At 36.6% G+C, this 26,609-nt stretch overlaps 1 protein-coding gene across 1 annotated transcript in view; it reads right to left on the bottom strand.

The window, feature by feature from the left end:
- The window catches only part of LOC121737785, a 58,998-nt gene that overhangs the window by 16,804 nt on the left and 15,585 nt on the right, over positions 1-26,609 (bottom strand). Inside the window, exons 2-4 of the mRNA XM_042129484.1 lie at positions 8,159-8,695; positions 7,491-7,610; positions 3,949-4,138 (exon numbers count right to left, since the gene is read on the bottom strand). Of these exons, the coding sequence (XP_041985418.1) occupies positions 3,949-4,138; positions 7,491-7,610; positions 8,159-8,618 (770 nt within the window). The 5' untranslated portion in view covers positions 8,619-8,695. The remainder of the gene's footprint in view (positions 1-3,948; positions 4,139-7,490; positions 7,611-8,158; positions 8,696-26,609) is intronic.

The following is a 26,609-nucleotide window of genomic DNA, read 5'->3' as shown; positions in this document are numbered from 1 at the left end:
CCCATGCTAAGTACCTGAAGGACTTGTATTACAGGTACCAGACAACGGAAATATTTTTAATACTTTTATACTATACATATATATAAGATTTTCATTCATCATCTTATCAGCCTATAGTCGTCCACTGCTGGACATAGGCCTCTCTCAATGAACGCCAAGATGACCGATCTCCTGCTACTCGCATCCAACATGGGCCTGCAACTAAGCGGAGATCGTCGTCCGTTGTACGTCGCCAGGTCCAGTTGGTGGTAGCGATCCGTAGCCCGGAGATTCTTAGCACCCCTCGCAGTGCCGTTACCATGGCCGCTACCGTGGCCAGGAATAGTACCGCTACCGGGAACTAGGGGCCATCTTTTTCTGGTGCGTTTCATAAGAGGCAATTGCTCATAATTGCCACGCGGAGCACGCAGATTGGCAATCTGACAGGGGGCCAATGAATCAAACCATCAATGCTGCAGCCCATTGATGACCATGGATTTCTTCACTGACCCTATCGTTGATGGTTTTACCGCCATCCTTCGGTTGACTAACTGCGCTTGATGTTAGATCTATCCCACACTAATTATTGTGAGACAGAACTACATCAGGCGGGCGGTGGGGTCGTCACATCCCTACGCCTACAAGATTTTCATTGCATGATACAAATATTTAACACACATCCATGACCCTTGGAAACTTTTTGTTCCCTCGGCGGGATTCGCACCCGCGACCCCCGGCTTGAGCTACCAACAGCCCATCAACTGAGCCACAGAGGACGTCGTTAATTTCATTAACTTTTTGAATATATTTTATTGTATTGATACTATTTCAGCAAAAAACCTGTAATAGTTCTTCCGACCTCTGGCGACTTATAGATGCTTCGCGACCCTCCAGGGGGTCGCGACTCACAGGTTGAAAAGCATTAATATGGAGTTTCTTTGTTATTTGAAGCGATATGACAAACGTATAATTATACGTACATACAGTTGGGGGGTCAAAAAATAAAATTTCCACACATAAAACGCCTTGGCAGTCGGCAAATAGAGAGAATAAAGAAAGATATTATACAATATACCCAAAAAAATTAAGATTTTGAAATCTATTATTTGAAGCAAGAAATTTTAACCGACTTCTAAGGTAACAAAAATAGTCTAAAAATTATCAAATAATATTGTTTTTACGGTATTATCTTTTGAGAGTTTGTCTAATATTCGACTATCACAATTCACAGCGCACTATCTTTTTCAATTTAAGTTCTCTTGATTACTCATAGATCCTATCTATAATTCACTTTCTTTATGAACATGGCACCAAATTTGGGGTATTCTCTATACAACAAAAAATAATTTTGAAAATTGGACCACGAACGGCGGAGTAATTGTTGAACATACAAACAATGTACAGCTGAACATGGCACCTTCCTTTTTTAATCGACTTCTTTTGAAGAATTGCGGCTGCTACCGCTCCGATCAACGCGGCTAGCGACCGCGAAAAATTCAAATATAATGCCACTTTATGACACAGGCTATAGGTTTCACTTTGCTCTACAGCACAATGCAGCAGCGGCATGGATCGTAGACCAATGTCGGTAGAAAACACAGACATAAATCAAAATAGATACCGCATGTGTATGTACTTCGCGTGCCATGTCGCGTTCCCAAACGACGAGCAATGCTCGTCTTTCGAAAGTCTGTTCTTTAGTCTGCTATCGGAATCGGACGTCAATCGGAATTTTAAAAATGCCTAAATGCCTAATTGTGCCGTCTTGAGCTGTAGAAAGAAACGTTGGCCTAGATAATGGACACGTTTCTTATCATCGGTACGTCACAGTAAGTAGGAAAAAAGTGGCACACTCGTTTTCATACAAATGGAGAGACATGCGGTATCTATCTTAATCTATGTCTGTAGTAGAAAATAAAACCAACATCCTTTGTCATACAGTGGCATTTTATTAATTTTTGTCGGTTTCGGTTTGCGGTAAAGATCTAAAAATCACTGCCTCTTCCAAGTTTTCCTCATTTCACCCCAGTTTTTATAACGCTAATTAACCCCGGGATCCGGCAGAACAAACTCCCGTGTAACAATGATTCTTGCTGAAGAATACTTCATTACACAAATGCGCCGAAACCTTGTACGGCAGGGGCGCACAACATTTTTCGTAAAATAAAATAAGTATTTAATTTTTTTAAAGACCCTATGCTGTCCCGCTCCTGGGCAAAGGCATAAAATTAAAGGTGTCAAATATTAACTACATAAATATTTTATGTATACAGTATGATCTATAGTTTACATCGTTGTGTTAGGTGATTATCTAAAATCTAAATAATCTACATGATCCATAGCTTACCTAAAAACGACAGGCGGAAAATTAATTGTTTTACTCAAAGTAAAGATATTTTCATCTCAATCCAACCTCGCAAATAAAAAAAATATTCTTTAGGTTTAGGGGCGTGTTATAAAAATGATTGCTTTAGCTTATTTAAAATTTAAACAAGTTGCATTCATTTAATAAGTGCAAAAATAATTGCATGTAACATTGGTATACGCGTGATTTCCTACATAAATAACCAATAATTACCTTTAAATGTTCATCGTTCAACTAAATGATAAACAGTACTCGTAATCTATTGTAACTTAAAAAAGTAGATTCTTACTTCCTAATAAGTTAATAGTTTATTATATAAGTTCAAAGTATAGTATAATGCTAAGTACTCACATACGGTTTTGCTCGATCGAGCAATAACGTCGAGCAAAACCCGCGGCTCGGGATTTCATCCACACATTCAGCATTGCTCGATAGTTTTATTCTAAATCGATATATTTGATTCCATCGAGCCGGCTCGACGCGACCCTACGAGCGGCTCGATGCGAGCCTTCGAGCTGTGAGTTTTGCGGTCCACACAGTAATTTTTACTCGATTTAGAATAAAATTATCGAGCAAAACCGCATGTGAGTACTTAGTTTTTTTTTGTTTCAATGGCTCACGAAACGGCTGAAAAATTATATAGATACTTGGTTTGTAAGCGTATTAGCTGTAGAATTTTTGAAGTAAAATATAATAATTATTTTGTGGCATTGGACACTACTGAATGGGTTAAAAATTTTAAATTCGTGTCTTGACAATTAGTAACCAAATCAAAAATTCGCAAGCCGGAGGGAGAGTAAACCGCTAGCGAGGGCAAGGTAAGTAATATCCCCCTTTTTTTCTATCGCAAAGAAAACCCTTTTCACTGCTTCTGATGTTTTTTTTTCACACATCTCCTAGGTTTCTTTGTTTGCAAAAATTCGTGCCCAAGGTTCGGCACCCCTACCATAAGCTTGTATTCTGAGAGCACGTATTCATTGGTACAAAATGAGATGAAGAGCTACGAAACATGGATATTAGAATATTGATAATTAAGTAAACCACTTTTTCAATAAATTATAATTCTTTTGGAGGGTATTGAAAATTGCTTGGTTATTAAAAGTCAGTATTTGCATGTCTTTTTTCTGAATATTATATTAAAGTGAAAACTTCTTTAGCGGCGTTGAGCACTTTTGTGGGATGAGTAAAAACTGTGAAACTCGCGTCAGATTCTCGTGCTGATCGAAAAACCGTAAGACGGTTGGAGAGTAGTGTTGTAACATCGAAATCGATTAATCGAACATTGACAAGTTTTTGACAGAGAGTCAATGACCGCTACCGCTCAGTTACGCCGAGTGAACCTTAATCAAAATCGTGTTCTTCTTCTTTTGGCGTATGCCTCCCCGTTTAGGAGTTGCCAGCGTCAGAGTGGAGGTGCAAACGTTCAGTTAAGAGTGGGTTGCACCAACTTACCTTAAGGAGTTACAAGAATGAGGGTTTTTTTATTTCGTGTCATTGAAAGCTGCTTGGCACGAGTCACGACGAAAAGTGACAGAACATGTAAACTTAATGACAAAATCTCCATTAAATTAAGATTAAGTAGTGATTAAAGTGCGTTAGCTAACCTGGTAATATCCAAGCTGGATAAATCATTCCCATCGCCTTCATAATTATTCCCATCCTGGTAGAGGTATGACTCGGCCTGGTTCGTCTCGTATCCCATGAAGTCTTTGTTATTGTCGTAGGATGTGGGGTCTTCACCGTTGGCTGGAGGATAGCTGGCCTGGCTGGACGCTGCGGAGAGCTGGGATAGACCTGGAAGGGTCAATCAATCAATCAAATCATTATTTCAAAGAAATTTCGAAGCACATTATAGTTAAAATATATAAACTAGCTGTTCCGGCAAATGTTGTTGTGCCATTTAAAATATTTCGCAATATAATATTATTTCCATAAATATTTTTTAAATAGTTGAGTCTTTCGTCCTCTTACGGGACGAAAGACTCAACTAGTTGGTTTGGTAAGTTCGAATAGCCAAACGGTAAATAAATAATTACTTATACATCCCTTAACTACTATCACACTAAATTATTACAATAAGATCGATTCGTTAATAAGAAACATCTAACATTTTATTGCTCAATCTTCATAGACTTTCAAATTATAAAAAACTCTGATGCAGGTCAAGAAAATCCAAAAATAGTTCTAATTAAAAGAAACGAGAATTCGAACATTAAAATGCTAAGGAATGGATGAAAATTAGCCAAAACACCATTAATATGACATTCAAACTGTTTTTTGCCAAACAGACCGGAGAAAGAATTTCGAAATGCTCCGAAGAAGTGCAAACAGATTAATAAATTCTTGAAAACGTGTTTTATGACAGCGCGGTTTTGTCTCTGTATTCAAATTAGCAAGCCACATATTATGTTATGTGTACGGTTATTGAATTATGTTTACCAACTCTCGTTAAAAAGCTAGTGTACAGAAGAATAGACAAAAATTTAAGAGTCCAGGTGCCATCGCAATCCTCATACAAACGTAATACCAAGATCATTTCCCATACGAGAATAATTACCATATTTGAGTTATTATTCAGCATATGATTGTAATTATCTAGGTTCCTGTACAGAGATTCACTGCAAAATATTTACATACTAACCAAAAAATATGAACGATTACAATTTTGTATGTAAATATTGTAATCGTGCTTCGGCACGAATTGGCCAGCTCGACAAGAGAAATACCACGTTCTCACAGAAAACCGGCGTGAAACAGCGCTTGCGCTGTGTTTCGCCGTGTGAGTGAGTTTACTGGAGGCCCAGTCCCCTATCCTATTCCCTTCCCTACCCTCCCCTATTCCCTTCCCATCCCTACCCTCCCCTATTCCCTTCCCTTCTCATCCCTACCCTCCCCTATTGCCCTATTCCCTCTTAAAAGGCTGGCAACGCACCTGCAGCTTTTCTGATGCTGCGAGTGTCCATGGGCGACGGAAGTTGCTTTCCATCAGGTGACCCGTTTGCTCATTTGCCCCCTTATTTCATTAAAAAAGAAATAAAATTAAATCTTATCTAGTATTTAAATATGCCACATCCAAATATCCTAACTTGCTGTACCATGTTCTCGCTCCGCCCAATCGTAACCGCTGTCTGCTTGTACTCTGATGTACTTAAGAAAAGGTGAAGTATTCACCTGTAGTGCTAGCACGACGACCAGCGGAAATGCGAAAGTATGGACAAACTGTGGAAATAAACCTAAGGTGTCGTTCCGATCTTTTTTCGTTCCGAAAAATTCAATTAAAATGCCACTTTATGACAGACTATAATCACAAACTGTGGAGATAAATTTAAGGTGCCGTTCTGATCTTTTTTAGTTCCGAATAATTCAATTAAAAAGCCACTTTATGACAGACTATAGTTCTAAAAATTCAAATAATATCCTACATTATGACATATACTATAGTGTGTCATAAAGTGGCATTTTAATTGAATTTTTCGGAACGAAAAAAGATCGGAACGGCACCTTAGGTTTATTTCCACAGTTTGTCCATACTTTCGCATTTCCGCTGGTCACCGTGCTACCGCTACTGATCACGTCTGCTTAAGAAGGCGTTAAATTCATTTTGACAGTCAGTACTTTGTATTTGTATCTTGACATTTTGAAAACCATCTTAGGGAAAATAATATAGTAAAAGCCTACGAATAATAAAAACACAAAAAACTAAGGAATCGTAACTCCCATACTATTACCGTTTTTAATTTGGTTCCTTTTGATCTGTCATGTAACGTCAGCCTAGTACCGCTCAAGGTCACCTAAATATTGCAAATGTATTGAAATGTGTACCTAAGGTACACTTTTTTGACAAGTATTGTGGAGCATGTTTTTCGACGGAGTTACTTTTCCTTTGTTTTTATTATTCGTAGGTAAAAGCACTCAAATACGTTAACCGTTATATCTATTTAAGACTGATTGTCACACTCAGAGACATATTTTAATAAATTGAATTTAATTTAGATTTTGACTCAAAACATTTTCTGTCAAACTTTTCGTTGAATAAGTGATCATTAAAATATTGTTATGGTACACGGTATACGGACATGTAGTGCAATCTAGCGGCAAACCAGCGAAACCGATCAGGGGACACACTACACATAAATCCCCTACTCGAAACTAGATGGCGCTAGGTGGTACATGCTCGAGCCTCCAAGAATGTTCCACTTGTTTACGTGAATCGGGATCTTTCTGGAATTCGTCTCGCCATATAAAAAACCGCAGGTAGACGGCCCGGAATTCAGTTCGTTTCGAGCTATCATCAAGGCGATTTCGGAGTGACAACAAGTGATCAATAGTGAGTGAACCAGTGAAACCTGCGACTAGGTCGTAACCTAGGACAGTGATAGTGCTTAGTAATTGGACCTAGTGATTAGTGTTTGGACTTAGTGCTAAGTGTTGTGACCTAGTGTGTGCTTGTGTGACCTAGACATAGTGAATAAAGTCTTCAAGAGAGTCACCAGGTCTTTCTCTCCGAATTCTTCGAACCCTAGCACGTTACAATATTGTTAAGTGATCATAAAAATAATGATTCTGGGTGTGGCTCTAAGACTATTACAATAAGGCATATTATCATGAAAAACTAAAAAAAGTTAGCCATTATATCTGTTTACTCACGTTATACACTTTTCCCCTTACTAATAAACGTTGTATAAGCTTTGAATAGTTATACAGTGTTTGTTCCTGTCACGCAAGTGACATTTTTAATTGGATTGAAGAAGACAAAACACTGTATAACTATTCAAAGCTTATACAGCGTTTATTATTAAGGGGGTTTTTCGTTTAGATTTTAGACCATGGGCCAATGTGGAAAGGCCGTATAATGATTGAAAAGAGGCCTAAATCATGGGCCAATGAGGCCGCATAATGAAATACTAGCTAAAAGCGGAGCTTTGTGAGGGCTCGCGTCGACACAACTCACACCATGACTGACTGATGATAACACATCTACATATAAATAAAAAATTACTACGTTAAAGTACAAATCAATAGGCGTGATAGTTTTTTTGTAAAGTGTACCACTTATTGTACAAGTTGTGACTTGTGGGATATAGGTACTAAGGCTCGCTTCGCTCGCCCTGTTTATTTGGCCTTAATTAGTAAAGTTTCCGCTTACCCTTTCCCAAGATCTTGCCGAAGCTCCCCAGTATGCTGGGCAGGAACATCGCCAGGAGTATACTCTTGAACACTTGGAACCCGATCAGCAGAGGCCAGAAGAACTTCTTGAGGCCAAACGCTGGAAATTGAGAAAAAAAATAAGCAGGGGCCAAGAAATAGAAGTCCGATGCTGGAAAAAGTAAAAGTTTTAGTAAGCAGAGGCTTAAAATATCTATATATATTAAACTCAAAGGTGACTGACTGACATGGTGATCTATCAACGCACAGCCAAAACCACTGGATGGATCGGGCTGAAATTTGGCATGTAGGTAGATGTTATGACGTAGGCTCCGCTAAAAAAGGATTTTGATCAATTCTACCCCCAATGGGTCAAAATAGAGGATGGAAGTTTGTATAATAATACTTGCTAACGCGAGCGAAGCCACGGGCAAAAGCTCGTATACCATATACGGTATTTTTCGCAATTTAAGTTCCCGCAGCTTAAGCTGCGAAAAATAATGCAAATAAAGTGCACATTATCAAAATCCTAAATGGAAATAGAAATTTAAAGAAAAGAGCCTCAAATTAATGCTGATTGATGATTTAGCAAAATCCGTTTCAATCTCCAGTGTTTCTACCCCTATTTCAACCCGTATAATTTAATTTAGAAAAACAAGACATACTTACATCGGAATTTGAAGAGCTCCGTCGCTTTCGGCAAATTGATAGACAAGACGTGAGTATTCATAAAATTCTTGATTTTCTGAAGCAGTCTGTATTCATACGTGTACGAACTAAACAACGCTCTTCCTTTATCCTTCGTCAGACTCGTATTTACACTCTTAATTTCGACTCCATCAAAGATCACGTACTTATCCTTACTCAGGACCTCGTCTAGCGTTTTTTCGAATACCCTCTGCAGTTTCTCTGTAGTATTACTATCTGAGAGCGCGTTTATAGAATTTATAACATTATCTACAATATTATATTCACAGTTATGGCATCTAATATTATCTACATTTTTGGTTTCTCTAAAGTTTGACTCGTCTTTGTTGACGTCGCATTTCACCGTCGCCATGAGGAGTAGGACGACTATAATTCTCTCTGGGATCCTCCATTTTTGGCAATTCTGCCTACAGTTATCCATATTTTGTGTTCCACTCTCATCACCACGATTTCACTGCGTCGGAAAGTCTTCGAATGTGTCGTCGTTGAAGAGGAAATCTGAAACAATATCACTATTAGATCCCGGAAGATTATTTGTTCTCAGCATTGTTAATCGACCAATAGTTTGTTCGCCTGAGTCAATAGTGATGGGAACTGCAGTTTGGTCGCATATTGACAGTGAAATAGTTCACTCAAATAAATGTTAGGACTTTCTAATTTTTAGTTGTGACATATTTTGTACAGCTACGTACCGATTAACTTTTGCGACACCATCTGACTGAAATAAATGAGATTTTGTAGTCCTATTTTTAAACTCATAGTTATTACGATCCATGATTATACAAGATGTTGGGAACTCAAAAAAACCGTCTTGATACCCATACAAATTGCCGATCCGGGTATCCGTATGGATATGAAGACGGTATTTTTTTGAGTTCCCTTTCCCAGCATTGTTCTCATAGAAAAAGTTGTTCATTTTGTCGGGCTCATTTATTGGTTTCAAGGATAACGGTGTTTACGCTAACACAGTATATAATATTATATTAATTATTATTATGAATACATTATACAATGGTACACACCGCTACCTTTAAAGGAGTTCATTTTTTTTTCGTCACTTTTGATTCTTTACAGGCTTCTAAACAACAATAATTTTCTTTCCATAGTACTAACGACTATGAAGACCTTCCAATAAATTGAAATGACATTTCAAAAAGCAACTTTCACTAATTTTTTTTTTATTTTTTTTTTATTTATTGATATTTGTCTACAACACTAGTGGATGGAATTTTTTTACTGTTATACGTAATATAATGATATAGTGATGATATATATTTATGTGGGAAAGCCACTCTAAGAAATGTGTCGATAAAAAGTGAATAGTCGTGTCATGTCTGTGGGGAAATGGAAAACTGGGGTTATAGGCAAATAGAAGAAAGTGACGAAATAATACTAGCGATAGCGTTCTAACTACTATTACTTTTTTTAAGGTAGAACAAAATAAAGGCTAAGATTTAATACAAAAGAACATCTTTATTCTTTACCTACTAACATAATAAATGCAAAATTATTTTTGTTGTCTATTTGTTGATTTTTTACGTTTAAACCGCTTAACCGATTTTTAGTGGTACGAAGATACTTAGAAAATTGTACGGTACCTGCGCGAAATTTTTTTAGTGGTAGAGACATGCTTCGGCACGAATGGGCCGGCTAGACCGGAAAAATACCACGGGCTCACAGAAAACCGGCGTGAAACAGCGCTTGCGCTGTATTTCACCAAGTGAGTGAGTTTACAGGAGGGCGGAGGCCCAATTCCAATTGGCCAACGCGTCTGCCAACGCGTTCGCCTATGTCGAGTGCCGGCATTAGACGTTGGCCGACGCGTCTGCGAGCTTGCCGCGCGGGTCGGAAATGTCGGCAAAGATCAAAGGACATTTGTCGCAAGCTTCGTGCTTCATCCACACATAGGCCGCGCGATCAGTTCGCCCGGAGTTATAGTTATGATAATTATAATAATATGTAATAATTTTTATGTGTAATAATTTAATAAATAATAAGTAGGTAATAAAATAATTACTCTTATTATTTTAATATTATAAAATATTATGTAAAAGTGAGTTTATTTCTTTGTTTGTTACGTTTTCTCGCCTTTTATTTATTTACTTCGAGAATACCCTTTAAAAACTTTTTTTTGTCCACATTTACAAAGTAATTATAAGCTGTGAATAAATATACAGCTGCAGCTGTTAGCGACTCAACATCCATTTTGAATCCGTCCGCACATTGGCGCGATCCAAAGTATACTGAGCGACCTTCCTATGTGTGGATTACTCACAAACGTCGTTGCAAACGCACTGCCAACGCGTCTGCGAACGCGTTGGCTAACGTGTTCGCCTATATGGGGAGGCGGCCGGCAACGCACCTGCAGCTCTTCTGATGTTGCCTGTGTTCATGGGCGACGGAAGTTGCTTTCCATCAGGTGACCCGTTTGCTCGTTTGCCCCCTTAATTTCATTAAAAAAAAAAACAAATTTCTTTTCGCGTTTTATGTGTGCCAAAACGTGACATACAGACGAACAAATTAGTATGCTAATTGTATATCAATTTATTGTACCTATGTCAACTATATTTTACTAATTTGTATGTTAATAAATTTAAATAAAAATGTCACCAGAATAAAATGCTAATGACACCGATGACCGAAACCGAATATTATAATTGATGAATAAATAAACGAAACGAAATTTTAATTGTATGCAAATATAATTTAAATATATAAAGAAAATTGTAACAGGAAGTGTTTATGTTCGTAAAGTATAATATTATAACCTTTTCTCTTATATATGCTATATAAAAAATAATTTATTATTATGTTTGTCGATTCTTTGAAAATACTTGAATAGTAAAGTAATTCAATGAATTTAGTTCCTAGTTTGATACTTTAGAGAGATGGATAATTTCCTAAACTATAGAAGAAGAAAAAAGTTCAGTCTACTCATTTAGATTATTGTCATAAGAAAAGAGCAATTAAAATTAACCCATTTTAGTCAGGAATAAAACGATGGGCCAAAAAATTGAATCCGACTCTAATTTTTACGGCGGGGGTTGAGGTATGGCCTATGGGCCAAAAAATTGAATCCAACTCTAATTTTTACCCCGGGGTTAAAGAAGGGGCCACAAAAATGAAACCGCTATCGCTTGCACCTTGTGCCTCAAATAAAAGGAGACCATGTGCAAATTTATGTAAACTATATGAGCGAGACTTTCTAAGCGAATAAACGATGTAAGGAGGATATTGTAGGCTTTGGAAATATACAAATTCAAATAAGTATTTAAAATAAATTTAATCTGTATATATAAAACTCAAAGGTGACTGACTGACATGGTGACCTATCAACGCACAGCCCAACCACTGGACGGATCGGGCTGAAATTTTGCACGCAGGTAGATGTTATGACGAAGGCATCCGCTTGAAAGGATTTTGATAAATTCCAACCCCAAAGGGTTAAAATAGGGGATGAAAGTTTGTATATAATAATACTTCTTTTCTTAACGCGAGCGAAGCCGCGGGCGATAGCTCGTTTTAAATATGTTTAGTGTGATCTAGATTTTGTGCCAGATTGTATTTTTGTACGCCGAACTTAATATGCAATGGTGGCAAAATACAATGATTTTTAATATTTTTTAAACACGCATGGCGCCATGCTGTTTTTGCAAATATCGGCCATCATAGATTAATAAAGCATACCATGTCTTTCTAAGACAGTTTCAACAAAACAAAAGCCGCAAAGCATGTGTTAGTCACATTATAGTTTCTCAATAATGTCAATTGGAGTAATGTGTGACAATGCGTATACCAAACGCGCCAACTTGTAGATCTGTAGAAAAAGTACGTGGGAGAGCCATGCTTCGACACGAATGGGACGGCTCGACCGAAGAAATACCACGTTCTCACAGAAAACCGGCGTGAAACAGCGCTTGCGCTGTGTTTCGCCGAGTGAGTGAGTTTACCGGAGGCCCAATCCCCTATCCCTTCCTACCCTATTCTCTTCCCTTCCCATCCCTACCCTCCCCTATTACCCTATTCCCTCTTGAAAGGTCGGCAACGCACCTGCAGCTCTCCTGATGCTGCGAGTGTCCATGGGCGACGGAAGTTGCTTTCCATCAGGTGACCCGTTTGCTCGTTTGCCCCCTTATTTAATAATAATAAAAAAGTAACATTTGGAAATTAATGATAGCCAACATCATGACAGAGGTCATCTTAAAATCGCGACATCTTGTCACTTGAGGTGTATTTACTAAAGGAGTCCAGTTCAATGCTAATGTCACGATGACACGGACTTTCCGTTTCCGATGTTAATTTTACTAATTAGTATGTTAAGGTGTAATTAAAGTCACACGATTATTAGAGACGCACGACTTGGCATGTCAAAAGCGTGGCCAAATTAGCCCACTTCGGTAGGTATTCGTTAGGGCGACTTTGCCATTCAGGGTCGATGTTGATGGAGATTTTTATATGAATTTATTAACCGGAAAACATTTAGTCAATTAATATTTTCTAGTGGGACAGTCGACAGAGGAATTTTTGTTTAAAAGGAATGAGCGATCGATAAATAAAATAAAAAAATAAATTTGTTACATACTCTCGCTAAAGACGGCTGGAGCGATTTGAGAAATTTTAAATATTCGACGTGGAAGTCCAATTGAGTGAGAACGTGGAGGTTCATAAATAATATCATATTATGAATCATAATATGATTAATTTTTTTAAATCGTATATTGCTTGCAATTCATGTCAAGTAATTCGTACTAATTTGACATTCGTCAGTTTGACAGTTTTGACAATTCATTTGCTGAATTGATTGAGAGGAATTGCTTAATGTGACCATTTTAGCCCTGCCGGAGGGAAGTGCTACAAAGTTCACCGGGTCATCTAGTAAGGTTGACATTAAAAAATGGCAATGTTCTAAAAAAAACTTATTTATGCTATAAAATATTAATTCAACGTATCTGTACTTGGGAAGTGTGCCTTTTCAAGCTATAATTGCTGTTCCTACTTTGAAATAATTAATAAATATTTTTTTATCCCGTACAATTAAAATTGTTACACCGGTACCTCCCTAGAGGGAAAATATGAGACTCCGTGTTTCCGTGTATAATTAGTTAAAAGGTACGATAATAATACCTCGCAAAGGGACAACAAAAGAGTTTTGTTTTACGATATAACGGAATTCTGTTGTCCCTTAAAAATAATGACAATGGGATTAATAATTAAAAATAGGTTGATTTTCCCTTTGACCTATATATTTTTTCAGGATTGCTACAGTTTATTTTATTGCAATTTTTTCATATATTTAACTAGAATATGTCCCGGCGAAATTCATGTCACTTAAAAACTTTTCCAGGACATCCACGATTATTTAAAAACTAAAATTAGCCAAACCGATTCAGCTGTTCCTCGAGACAAGTTTTTAACGACACTAATAGAGTCCATTTTTATCCGACTTCCAAAAAGGAGGAGGTTCTATGTTCGTCTGCATTAATTCTTTACACTTTACGTAAAGCTCGTCACAGACAGAGCAGGTAATGTATATTAATGTATATCTTTACATTATATTAATGTATCACACACACAACAGGTATTGTAATGTATCTTTCCCTACATTACTACATTACTACAAACATCCCGGGATGTATATCTTTACATTATATTAATGTATCACACACACAACAGGTAATGTAATGTATCTTTCCCTACATTTCAATGGTATGCGCTCGACGCACATTCAGCTGCTAAAGTGTTATACAGGCTGTTTTTATTTTTAATGTTGTAATACTATGGCCTTTCGAGTTACTTGCTATTAAATTCAATAGATAGTTCATCAGAAGATGATTCGGATTGTAATTTTGATGCGCGCATTGACGTTACATATTGTGCCAAAAACAGAACGATGTGGATTGAAGATATTTGATTGAAAATATAGGCTCTGGGAAACAGACTGCCTGCAGTACCTGCTGTGAAGTGCTGTGCTAAGGTGGCAAGTGGCAACACTGTGTGTATCTGTCTATCATACACATATAATATAATCACAGAAATTTTTTAACACCCTATGAAGAGAAGAGATGTATCGTAATATACAGAAATATATTGAGATGTATTTAGATGTATCAAAATATAAATGTATATTTTCATATAGCTCGGTATCTTAAGATACGAAGATGTAAAAATATACATTATAGCTTATATATCGAGATGTATCGTGCTATAATATACATCTTTACCTGCTCTGTGTGTGACAAGCTTAAGATTAAACTTTCTGTATTATTAGATTTAGTTATATTACAATTAATTAGAATTACTTATCTAAGCAAAATCAAAACTTCGATCAATCAAAAAAATATCTGGAGTAATGGGTAGTCTTGTCAGACAAAAATAATAATAGTCATTATTAATATGAAGTACAAGTTTCGTATTAGACCAGTCCACAGCGTTATCGTTATGTAGGTATACTTTCCATATTTTATGCCTTTACCGATACATAAAAAAAAGACACTTTATGCTGCTTAGGGTCAAGCAAAGTAAAAATTTTGACCTCAACCAAAAAATTTACATTTTTTTGACATTTTTTGTAAAAATCACGAAGTCGCGGTATTTTATGACTTTCTATGCAAATGAGAGTCTGTTTACACTCTCTCCCGTGTCGGGTGTCATGTCTATTTGTTAACTGAATTAACTTAGAAAGTGTTTAAGAAATGAAGTGACAAAAGGTTATTTTAGCGGCATTAAAGTTGATAAATATCTTGGATGAATAAACTTTAACAACAAGTAACAAGTAAAAAAAAAAACAACACAAGAGTGTAAAAAAAAACTTAATAAGGAAAAATAAATGCGTTTAGTGACAAAGGTTATTTTAGCGACCGATGTTAATTACTTAATGTTGATAAAGATTTTGGAAAAATAACTAACAAGTAACAATTTAAAAAAAAAAACTACAAACCGGGAATGTAAAAAAATAAAAATAATTGAAACTGAAATGCCTAATATAGAGGTTTTTCAGCTGTGTTATGGTGTCAATTTTGATAAACTTGAAAGAATACACATTAGTAACAAGTAATAAAAAGGTCATCTATGAAAATACAAAATTTTGAATAAAATGCCTTTTTCACCCCCAGCATCATCATTAATAACCATCTCATATTTTGTCAAAATTAGACCAGTAGTTTAGCCGCTACGAAGACGTGACTGCCAAAATCATTACCATCTTTTTCACTTGAAATCGTGAGGTCAGACACTAACTTCAAGTTATTTGTAAACAAAATGAGTTTTTTATTTCTGAATATTTCATTGTGTGGAAAGTTTGACATTTTTTTTTCTAAAATATGTTAAAAAATTCAAATAATAAAAGATATGTTATAGGTCTACCAGGCAAATTTTGATGGCAGATTTTCAAAAAATATCCTTGATCATTGTATACATTTTTATATTTGCATGTTTCACAAACATAATCAGCCGCTATAAGGAAAAAAAAAGGATCAAAATATTTTATTCCAATTACCCCGGTATTTCTAGAGTCCATTTCTTTTCTCACTTTTTGCCATCAGATTCTGGTAGACCTATAGTTATCAATTATTATAGTAATGAAATAGAAACTTATAAATCTATGGTTGCTAAGTGGGTTATGTAAGCAAAACCACACTTAGATAATAGATTTATAATGGTTACATAATCTCAAAGTCACTGTCAGCGCTGACAACTCTGTGTCAAGGCAAGGTTATAAAAATAAAGTTCGTTCACCTTACGTCTATTTCATTTTGAACTATTTTGATCTTTTCAATGGCTTTCAATGGCAAAAATTAATTATATTACAATTGTACATTAATTGATTAGGTCTAGATTCAAACTAAGTGTATGAAAAAATACTTGAGAGGTGTCAAGGGACACCCGTATGGAACGAAGTTATTTCTTATGTTCATAAAATCTGTATAATACATAAATACTTACTTAAAAAATATATTAAAAAATGCCATCTATTGACGCCCAGGAATACTAACAACGCATCGCTGTTTATTCTCAAAAAACGCCATCTAATTGACGCACATGAAAACTATCTACTACGCCCTCTGCATGCATGTACTAATTAAAAAGTGTCGTTACAACTTTTTCGGTCTAGCCCCCTTTCGCAACGCGCGATAAGGAATTCCGTTCCAAAAAGGATTTTAAATAAATTGGACATCTCGATTTACCACAAATTTTGTACTGCAACAACAACAACAAAGAAACAATGAATTACACTCCAGCAGTTGCGTTATAAAGAGAAAGGGATATTATCTACTTCCTCACCTAGGCCGCGCCGATCGAGAATTCGTAAGACGGAGGAATAGTAGTAGTATTCCTCCGTCTTACGAATTTTCGATCAGATCACGTGTCTTGACATTTTAACGCACACTCAAAACCATTTAAGAAGGAAGGATTTTTCACTTAAAAATCCGTTTCTTTTTCAAGTCCAACCAACCAAAAATACTCGTATGTCGCAGCCGAATTTTTCGCTTTTGACCTTCTCAAAGCTTTTTATCGGTGCAACGAAAAATCCAAAATGGCGGAATGTAATTTACCTCACGTAAGTGAAAGTAAAGGAATGTTCATCAGTATGCTCGATGGACGCACGATACATTTTTTGTTCGGCCATCATCTCAGTTTGCTTTCATTTAGTTTCTATTTCTTTGTTATTAAACCTATTGATGACTGTTTTGACATTAAGCCGACATGGCCATTTAAAATCCCATAAAGATATTATTGTTTAGATAAATTTCGGCCACGCGAAGTATGCCAAAATTAATGTCTTGTCCATATTATGTTGAATAGAATAGAATAGAATACGTTTATTTTTTCCAACACACAACATATACAGAATAGAAAATAAAAAGTAAAAAGGACTTAAGCTATGTACAATTATAATTATAGGTATATGTTATGTGATGTCAAAAATTGGCCCCAGCTCAGCTATACGCAGCAAGCAAGCCTGCTGCACTGGTATTCTGCAGGAGCCAAAGAGTGACTTCACAACATAACATGCAGGGATAAACAATAAATAATTATGACTACAACAGCTACAACAGTAAAAATAATAGACAGAAAAAAAGAAAGAACAAAGAAATAACTTATTACTTACTTACTATAAATAAAGATACGTGACAGGTGTTGCTCTATACCTAGCGGAATAGAGCAACAATCTCGAGCTGTCAAACGAAATCAAAATTGGTTTACATCTGTGTGAAAAATATGTGTACGTATACACTTACACAAACATGATTGAACATGAATCCTATGAGATAAAATTGTCAACGTACCGATAAGTGCCGACTGGACGTCACGACGACACACGTCTCTTTTTACCATGCAGTGTTACTGATAGTGACTTCTCTCTTGCTCAGGCCTTTGTTTCTTTATTCCGCTAGGTGTATTAACTTTATGGTCACGACACAATTAACGTTAGCTATAATTAATTAACTTTTATTTCGTCTTAAAGTTAGGTTCATCTGTCAGGAATATAAAGAAGTTTTGATGCGTAATCAGAATCAGAACTGACGCCATCTTGGAAAATATCACTTGTATGAGGGAGAAGTGTTTCACACTTGCTATTGTCATCCAAATAATCGTGACTAAATTACAGTTCGACAAGGGCCAAGGCTTTATATTATGAACGTGGCGAGAAAAGGAACTAAACGCTTCTATCATACAAAAATTTATACGTGGGAGAGCCATGCTTCGGCACGAATGGGCTGGCTCGACCGGAGAAATATCACGTTCTCACAGAAAACCAGCGTGAAACAGCGCTTGCGCTGTGTTTCGCCGAGTGAGTGAGTTTACCGGAGGCCCAATCCCCTAACCCTTACCCTATTCCCTTCCCTACCCTCAAATTTTCCCTTCCCTTCCCTTCCCTACCCTCCCCTATTACCCTATTCCCTCTTAAAAGGCCGGCAACGCACTTGCACACTCTTCTGATGCTGCGAGTGTCCATGGGCGACGGAAGTTGCTTTCCATCAGGTGACCCGTTTGCTCGTTTGCCCCGTTATTTCATAAAAAAAAAACGTTATTTTTGACCAGCAGCGCTAACGTCAATGTCACCCACGTTCATATAAAGCCTTGTCGAGCTGTATATATTATCATTTATCATATTTGGTGTGATTTTGAGAGGCAGCTGTTTCGCTAGATGCAGAATAGCACTAAAAATTTGACAATGTCATCCACACGTCCAGCCATCTTGTAAGACGTGCAGTTTTTTACATGCTTCGGCTTTGCAGTTAATAAAATGAATATTACACATACACTCTATTGCCATTATGATAAAATTTAGTTTTTTTTTTTATGATATAAGGGGGCAAACGAGCAAACTGGTCACCTGATGGAAAGCAACTTCCGTCGCCCATGGACACTCGCAGCATCAGAAGAGCTGCAGGTGCGTTGCCGGCCTTTTAATAGGGTAATAGGGGAGGGTAGGGAAGGGAAGGGAATAGGGGAGGGTATGGAAGGGAATAGAGTAGGGGATTGGGCCTCCGGTAAACTCACTCACTCGGCGAAACACAGCGCAAGCGCTGTTTCACGCCGGTTTTCTGTGAGAACGTGATATTTCTCCGGTCGAGCCGGCCCATTCGTGCCGAGGCATGGCTCTCCCACGTATAAATTTTTGTATGATAGAAGCGTTTAGTTCCTTTTCTCGCCACGTTCATAATATAAAGCCTTGGCCCTTGTCGAACTGTAATTTAGTCACGATTATTTGGATGACAATAGCAAGTGTGAAACACTTCTCCCTCATACAAGCTTATTACATCAGCTATCTGCCAATAAAAGTCCCGTCAAAATCGGTCCAGCCATTTCGGAGATTAGCCGGAACAAACAGACAGACATACAGACAGACAAAAATTCTAAAAATAGTTATTTTGGTGTAAGTACCGTCTAAATATTCATATGCATGCAGTAAAAAACGGTTATTTTAATATTACAAACAGACACTCCAATTTTATTATATGTATAGATAATTTTAACCCCCGACAAAAAAGAGAGGTGTTATAAGTTTGACGTGTTTGTCTGATTGTCTATCTGTCTGTCTCTCTGTGTGTCTGTCTGTCTGTGGCATCGTAGCATCCAAACTTGTCGACCGATTTTATGACACACCTTGACAACAATAATTATGGACCAAAATTATATGAACTTAAAGGCAGTAAATATTATTTCATAACTATTTAAAGTTGTTTGGCGGGCTTTCTTTTTAATTTCTTAATTTAATCACTTATTACATTACTAACAATACTTTTGATAGTCTGAGAATGAAGTTTCCAGACAGACAGACTTTCGCATTAACAATATTATTTCAATTTATCGAAGCGGCGACGACGTCCCATATTCTATAACCACACACCCATGGCCACGGAGTGCGACATCTGACCGAGTTGTGCGCGACTGGACAACGAACACCCTAAATGTTTGTTTGTTTGTTACGCTTTCTCCCCGCTTTATATTATATTCGCCATTTGTTGGATGGATGGATGGCACATGTCATTTGGAAGGTCTAATTTATATTATTTATGGAAAATCTCTTTCGAAAGTGACGACTGGTCGTCGCATTATAAAAATTGAATTAATAAATACTTAATAGATAAAGTAGTTAACATTTTTGATAAATGTTCGTTTTTTGCGCAAATAGAGGCTCAAGAACGGCAATACAAAAATTTTATAAGTACATTATTGTGTACTTATACTTAGCAACATAGCGTACATATTTTTTTTAATTGCAAATCGTTTTCGCGATTGTAAAGTTTTAAAATCTATATAATATATTATAAAACTCAAAGGTGACATGGTGATCTATCAACGCACAGCCCAAACCACTAGACGGATCGGGCTGAAATTTTGCATGCAGGTAAATGTTATGACGAAGGCATCCACTAAGAAAGGATTTTGATATATTCCAACCCCAAGGGGTTAAAATAGGGGATGAAAGTTTTCTATATAATAATACTTCTTAATGCGGGCGAAGCCGCGGGCAAGAGCTCGTTTATGCAAAATACTAACATTTAAGAATATTAGTTAAATTTTTTTCCGCTCATTATCTTTCATTATATCATTTTAATAGCTTGATGTTGACGGCTAAACCACTCATGTCGAATTCATCTATCCGTTGCGATGACGCAACTGTCGATTCAGTGAAAGTTTCACTAAAATGTATAGCGATTTTTTCCTCTTATTACGCTGAAGTCTTTGCGAGTAATGTAACACTTTCGGAAAACATTGTGTTACGCAAAATATTAATCTACATGTGTAACAAAAATAAGTGATAATACTTTAGGGTGTGTACGTGTTCCTTGTAGAGAGTTCACTGTGAAAGTAGCAGCGCTGAAAGACCAAACAATTTTTTCACTTTTGTATGGGCAAGGGTCCGAGCGTCACGAGTTTCCCCATACAAAAGTGAAAAAAGGAACACGTACACACCCTAAAGTATTATCACTTATTTTTGTTACACCCTGTATATGTTTAAATAAAAAATGTCCACAGCTGAACATATTTATGCAGGGTGTAACAAAACTAAGTGATAATACTTTAGGGTGTGTATGTGTTCCTTATTCAGTCATAGTAATTCACAGTGAAAGTAGCAACGCTGAAAGAGCAAATTTTTTTCTGTGATTTGTATGGCCAAGCGCCCGAGCGTCATGAATTTTTCCATACAAAAGTATAAAAAAGTTACTCTTTAAGCGCTGCTACTGTCACAGCGAACGCTATATCTTTTATTATCACTTTTTTTACACCCTGTATAACCTCTCTCTTTTGGAAGTCGGTTAAAAATGAATTCTAAAGTTAGTCTCTCTCAAACTCGAGAACGGCTGAACCGATTTTTCTATGTTTAGTCTTGAGGTACGTGGAAGTCCAGGGAAGGTTTATATTAGGACGGAAGTGATACGAAGTTAACCGGGTCATCTAGTACAATATAAATACAACTAGCTGACCCGGCAACTGCTGTTCTGCCGTATACGTTATTTCGGAGATGAAAAATAGATGTACATTTCTCACAAAAGTTTTATTCCCTTTTTTAATACCTCGATCGTGGGAATCACAGACACAATAGACTTTGAATTGTTAAGCGGCACCCGGGTGCCGCTTGGGGATTGATGGGAGCCAAAATTTCCAACGACATAAAGAAACATCAAAAGTCAAAGTTAAAATAAGGTTATCCATTATTTATATTCATTAGTTGACTTATTATATTTAATAAGTCATTATCACTTTCTTCTTAAACATTCTTATGATATAACCAGAGCAAAACCAGTTTTGGTCTCACTTTCTTTTGATAATGGGCTAAAACTTTGAAATCTATGGAATTAGGAATTTTGTAATGCGTTATTTATTTAAATCAACCAAATCGGTCGTATTTATGAATAAAGAAAGTTTTTAACTGCAGTACTAAGGTCGTTGGTGTATAGTAAAAATAGAGAGACGAGGCAGCGGTCATTGACCTGTCTAGAAGCGATGTGCAAAATGTTCGCATCGTGTTGTATTTGAACTCTTGTAAAGTTATAAAGAAAAATACTATTTTAAATTCATCGGAATATCTCTCGCCAGCATTTAGAATGCACTGCAAGTTGTAACCATTTATGATTTGAAGCAATTTACTACGTACGTCAGTTCTGACAGAGTATGTAATAAATGTTACATGGTTCGATGCAGATGATTTTTTTTTACATTAGGTCAATGACCGCTGTCGCCTCGAATCACCGTGTAACCTGTGTGTGTACTATACAGGAAATCTGTTTACAATTTAGACCACAAATAACGACTAATTTCGTTAATTTTATGACTAGATTAGGCTTATCATATTCTTTATATATTCTGACAAATTAGAGAACATTATGATTAACCCCATATCTAATATTATGTCCCAACTCCCATTATCCCATGTAGGCTGTAGTCCATACGGTATAATATATATCACATGTCGCAATTCCCGTAAGACAAGGGCACAAATAGTTACTTTGAAAATGTTTACTACTTATGCCTTTATCTTACCTAATATTAATTACGACTTTCGTCCACGCAGAAATACCAAATATATCGATGCTCCCCGCGAATAATCGGGTAATGAGCTATTACAAGGTTTTTCGTGTTGTTTTTTTTGGCGTCTAGAAGTAAAAATACATCACATTATGATTTTTTTTAAGAATTATTTTATGGATATATGCCAATTAACTTGTACGCAATATTATCTCTTTTTTGACAGTATATCAAATTCCATAATTTTGATTTTTAGCTTCGCTGCTAAAATGATCGCAAACAGGTTGTCTAAGCGCCCTGTGCCTTTTACATCTCAGGGCGCTGTCACTGGTGAAATGTTATTTCTTTTTTATTTAATTAATAATTAAAACGGGTTGAAACTGTTACATAAATTATTCTGCGTAACTTTACTTTTACTTTTAATTGGGTGCGTACTTTTAAATTCGGAATACTTTTACAAAATTATCCGAAAATTGAAGATTGTTGCAACTCCATTTAAAAATGCGATAAAACTTTTAAACTCTTTTAAAATTTTAGGGCCCACGGATGTCGGACACGTTTAAACGTAAATTCACATAGTGTATTTCGTTTATCGCGTGGGAACCGTACATTTTTAGGATACTTTCCCCAGACTCAAAGTTTCTACTGGCCTAAAAAGTAGCCTATGTCCTTTCTCGGGACTCCAAGCATACCTTTCAGCAAAATCAGTTCAGCTAATCTATGTTTAAGATTTTTATTGTATCATACACATAATATTTAATACACATCCAGACCCGGGAACATTGAAAACTATTTGTTTCGTCAGCGGGATTCGAACCCGGGACCCCCGGCTTGAGCTGCCAGTTGCCACACACTCAACTAATTGAGCCACAGAGGTCGTTAAAAATTAGATAATATTATGATCTAGATTTCTAATTGTATCCATAAGGGCTTGATATATTTTCTGTGACATACAGGGCGCAATACATTGGTACGTCATTAGGGCCCTAAGGAGGCATTGTTGGGAGTCAAAAGGGCTTTTTATGTGAGATATGGGTCGAGAGATCTCAATAGCCTGCGAGGGATTAGGATTTAGGACGTGTAATGAACTAATGACTTTTATCATCATCAGTCCTAGCTCTAATTTATATAAGGTATAGGTCGTTCACTCTTAGATCGTTCAGCCATGCTGGGGACGATCATGCATGTATAGATATATGTATAGATTTCACTGTAAAAGTAGCAGCGCTGAAACAACAGTTTTTTTGGTGATTTGTGATGGGCAAGTGCTCCAGTGTTTTCCCATATAAGTTTGCTCTTTCAGCGCTGCTACATTTACAATGAAGTTTATTTATGTGACACATACAAACCCTAAAGTATTATAACTTCGCGATTGGCCCACCAAAGATCCCATTTTAGGGTTCCGTACCTAAAGGTTAAAAACGAGACCCTATTACTAAGACTTCGATGTCTGTCCGTCTCCAGGCTGTAACTTAAGAACGGTAATAGCTAGAGAGTTGAAATTTTTCACAGATTATGTTTTTTTTTTATGAAATAAGGGGGCAAACGAGCTAACGGGTCACCTGATGGAAAGCAACTTCCGTCGCCCATGGACACTTGCAGCATCAGAAAAGCTGCAGGTGCGTTGCCGGCCTTTTAAGGGGTAATAGGGCAGGGTAGGGAAGGGAATAGGGGAGGGTACAGAAGGGAATAGGGGAGGGTACGGAAGGAAATAGGGGAGGGTAGGGAAGGGAAAAGGGTAGGAGATTGGGCCTCCGGTAAACTCACTCACTCGGCGAAACACAGCGGAAGCGCTGTTTCACGCCGGTTTTCTGTGAGGACGTGGTATTTCTCCGGTCGAGCCAGCCCATTCGTGCCGAAGCATGGCTCTCCCACGTCAAATGTATTTCTGTTGCTTCTATAACAACAAATACGAAATCAGAAATGTATCACATTACTACTACTATTCTCTATGAATATCGACATGAAACTAACGAAGGCATTTCTTAGAAACCGATAGAAATTCGAAACCAGTTGTGTCCTTGCTAGTGTTTGAAATGGTCTTTTCTGCAGAGAATAAGTCGTCTCGTGAAATTGGGAAAAATTTACGGTTCCCGCGCGATAAAAGAGTTTAGGTGCAACGGATTTTCGTCATCTAGTTTGTACCATAAAAATAAATTGAATCACTTTGAATCAGGACAAATGCATTGAATACCTATAAAGCTTAGCACAGGTAAAATGTAGATCGAAAATCGTTCTAATCTTCAATCGTCCTGCGGGACTAAAATGGTCGCTTTGAAGAATCATGATATGAATCATAATAAGATTCATCTATCCACCATCTATCTATATATATATTAATACGTGAGCCAAAAACTTTGTATCCCTTTTGACGAAAAATGGGGAAACGTAGGTGAATGAAATTTTGCACAGTTATAGTTTATATGGTGAAGGAGTGGATCGAGCTAATATTATTTTGAAATTATGCTTTTATCAAACATTTTTTTAACAAATAAAAAATTACACACACTACAACACACACACTAGGAAAAATGACAGATTTTTGAGTGACAAGCCTATACATACGAATTATACTCTTTTATTTATGGTTGAAGTCTGTTGACAACAAGGTGACAAATTGAAAATAGATTATAGTTTTTTTTTATTGAATCTTATATACTATTAGACAATGATTACACGGCCAGTCTGAGATCAGCCGAGTCCCAGAGACAAGAGTTGAAAAAAATATGATAAAGTCAATATTTTTTTATAAAATATAGGTAGTAGTCTTAATGTCGTTGAAACTAAGGTCGAATTTCGACCATTGGGCGATCTCTAGTTTTTCTAAAATCGCAAAATGCAACTCTGCTTGCAATTCATTTCTGTATTTTTGTACTGATTTGACATTTGTCAGTTTGACGGTTTTGACAATTCATTTGCTGAATTGATTGAGAGGAATTGCTAAATGTGACCATTTTAGCCCCGCTGAGGTTATAAAAAGGAATCGTGATTCGATTACGAGGTAACCCGGGTGAAAAAGAACTCCAAATAACACAAATTGGGGCTGGAAAAGTGAGTAAAACGCCAATAATATTTTGTCATCCCTTAATTTGCATACGGAATAATCTCAGCTGCGTAAACGTAAGGTGCGTGTACACTGTGGTAGAGTCATGCTTCGGCACGAATGGGCCGGCTCGACCGGAGAAATACCATGGGCTCACAGAAAACCGGCGTGAAACAGTATCCTAATAATAGGTTCTTTCCTGGGATTCAAAGCATCTCCATACTAAAATTCAGCAAAATTGATTCAGCGGTTTGGGCGTGAAGAAGTAACAGACAGACAGACAGACAAACTGTCGCATTTAAAATATTAGTATGGATGTCAAGTGTATGAAACCTTATTAATATTTAATTACGTAGCAAATAGCAATATCATGCTCATTTCTCAGGATTTCTCGATCTGTGTGTCTGACCAATAATAATGTACCATAATACCTATTATAATATTGTGTCTAGAAAAGGGAGATTTACTCATAAATCATAATAATTATTATAGATGCTTCTCACTATTGATACGAATTTATTATAGGAAAAAAGTGTGATACGGTGGTAAACTATAAATATTTATTTTAATTTAAAAATGAGTTATTATTAAGCAACATAAATATTAAACACTATAACAGTCATTTTCTCAGTCTTTCTTTCTAAAGACAAATAACACTGGTTCCTTCTTATAACAATACTTACAAAATAGCGTCATAGTACAATACTAGTTTCTTACTTTGTTATTTTATGTATATTTGCTATCTTATAAAACCATAATTTACTGCATCGTGTTTAATATATTTGCAGGTTTGAGCTACTTTACAAATACGCGCTGTGTTTGCCCATCATGTAAACACATCCTAAGGGCTCACTGACCGTTTATTCACGAATAAATTTACCCAATCGTGGTTTAAGGACGCGGAAAGTCAGCTACAAGAGAAATAAATCGACCAAAAAGAATCTTGGGGCTCTAGAGTCGAGAGGTTTTATTTGTAAAACGAAATAGAGATTTCGAGGGCGAAAACTCTAGTACATAGCTTACAACACGGATTCAAACTGAGTTCCCTACCTTAGAGTTCAGAATTAATATTAACTAGAGATCGCCCAATGGTCGAAATTCGACCTTAGTTTCAACGACATTAGGACTACTACCTCGTGTACCTACTTCCTATATTTTGTAAAAAATATTGACTATCATATTTTTTTCAACTCTTGTCTCTGGGACTTAGCTGATCTCAAACTGGCCGTGTAAGCAATGTCTAATAGTATCTTAGATTCAATAAAAAAATTATAATCCATTTACGACAGTCAAGAAGACGACAGTATATATTATGTCTATGAATTTCAATTTGTCACCTTGTTGACAACAGACTTCAACCATGAATAAAAGAGTATAATTCGTAAGTAT

Source organism: Aricia agestis, chromosome 21, assembly GCF_905147365.1.
Source record: "Aricia agestis chromosome 21, ilAriAges1.1, whole genome shotgun sequence".
NCBI lineage: Eukaryota > Metazoa > Arthropoda > Insecta > Lepidoptera > Lycaenidae > Aricia > Aricia agestis.
Note: the sequence above shows the minus strand (reverse complement) of the source record. Positions and strands in the feature narration are given on the sequence as shown.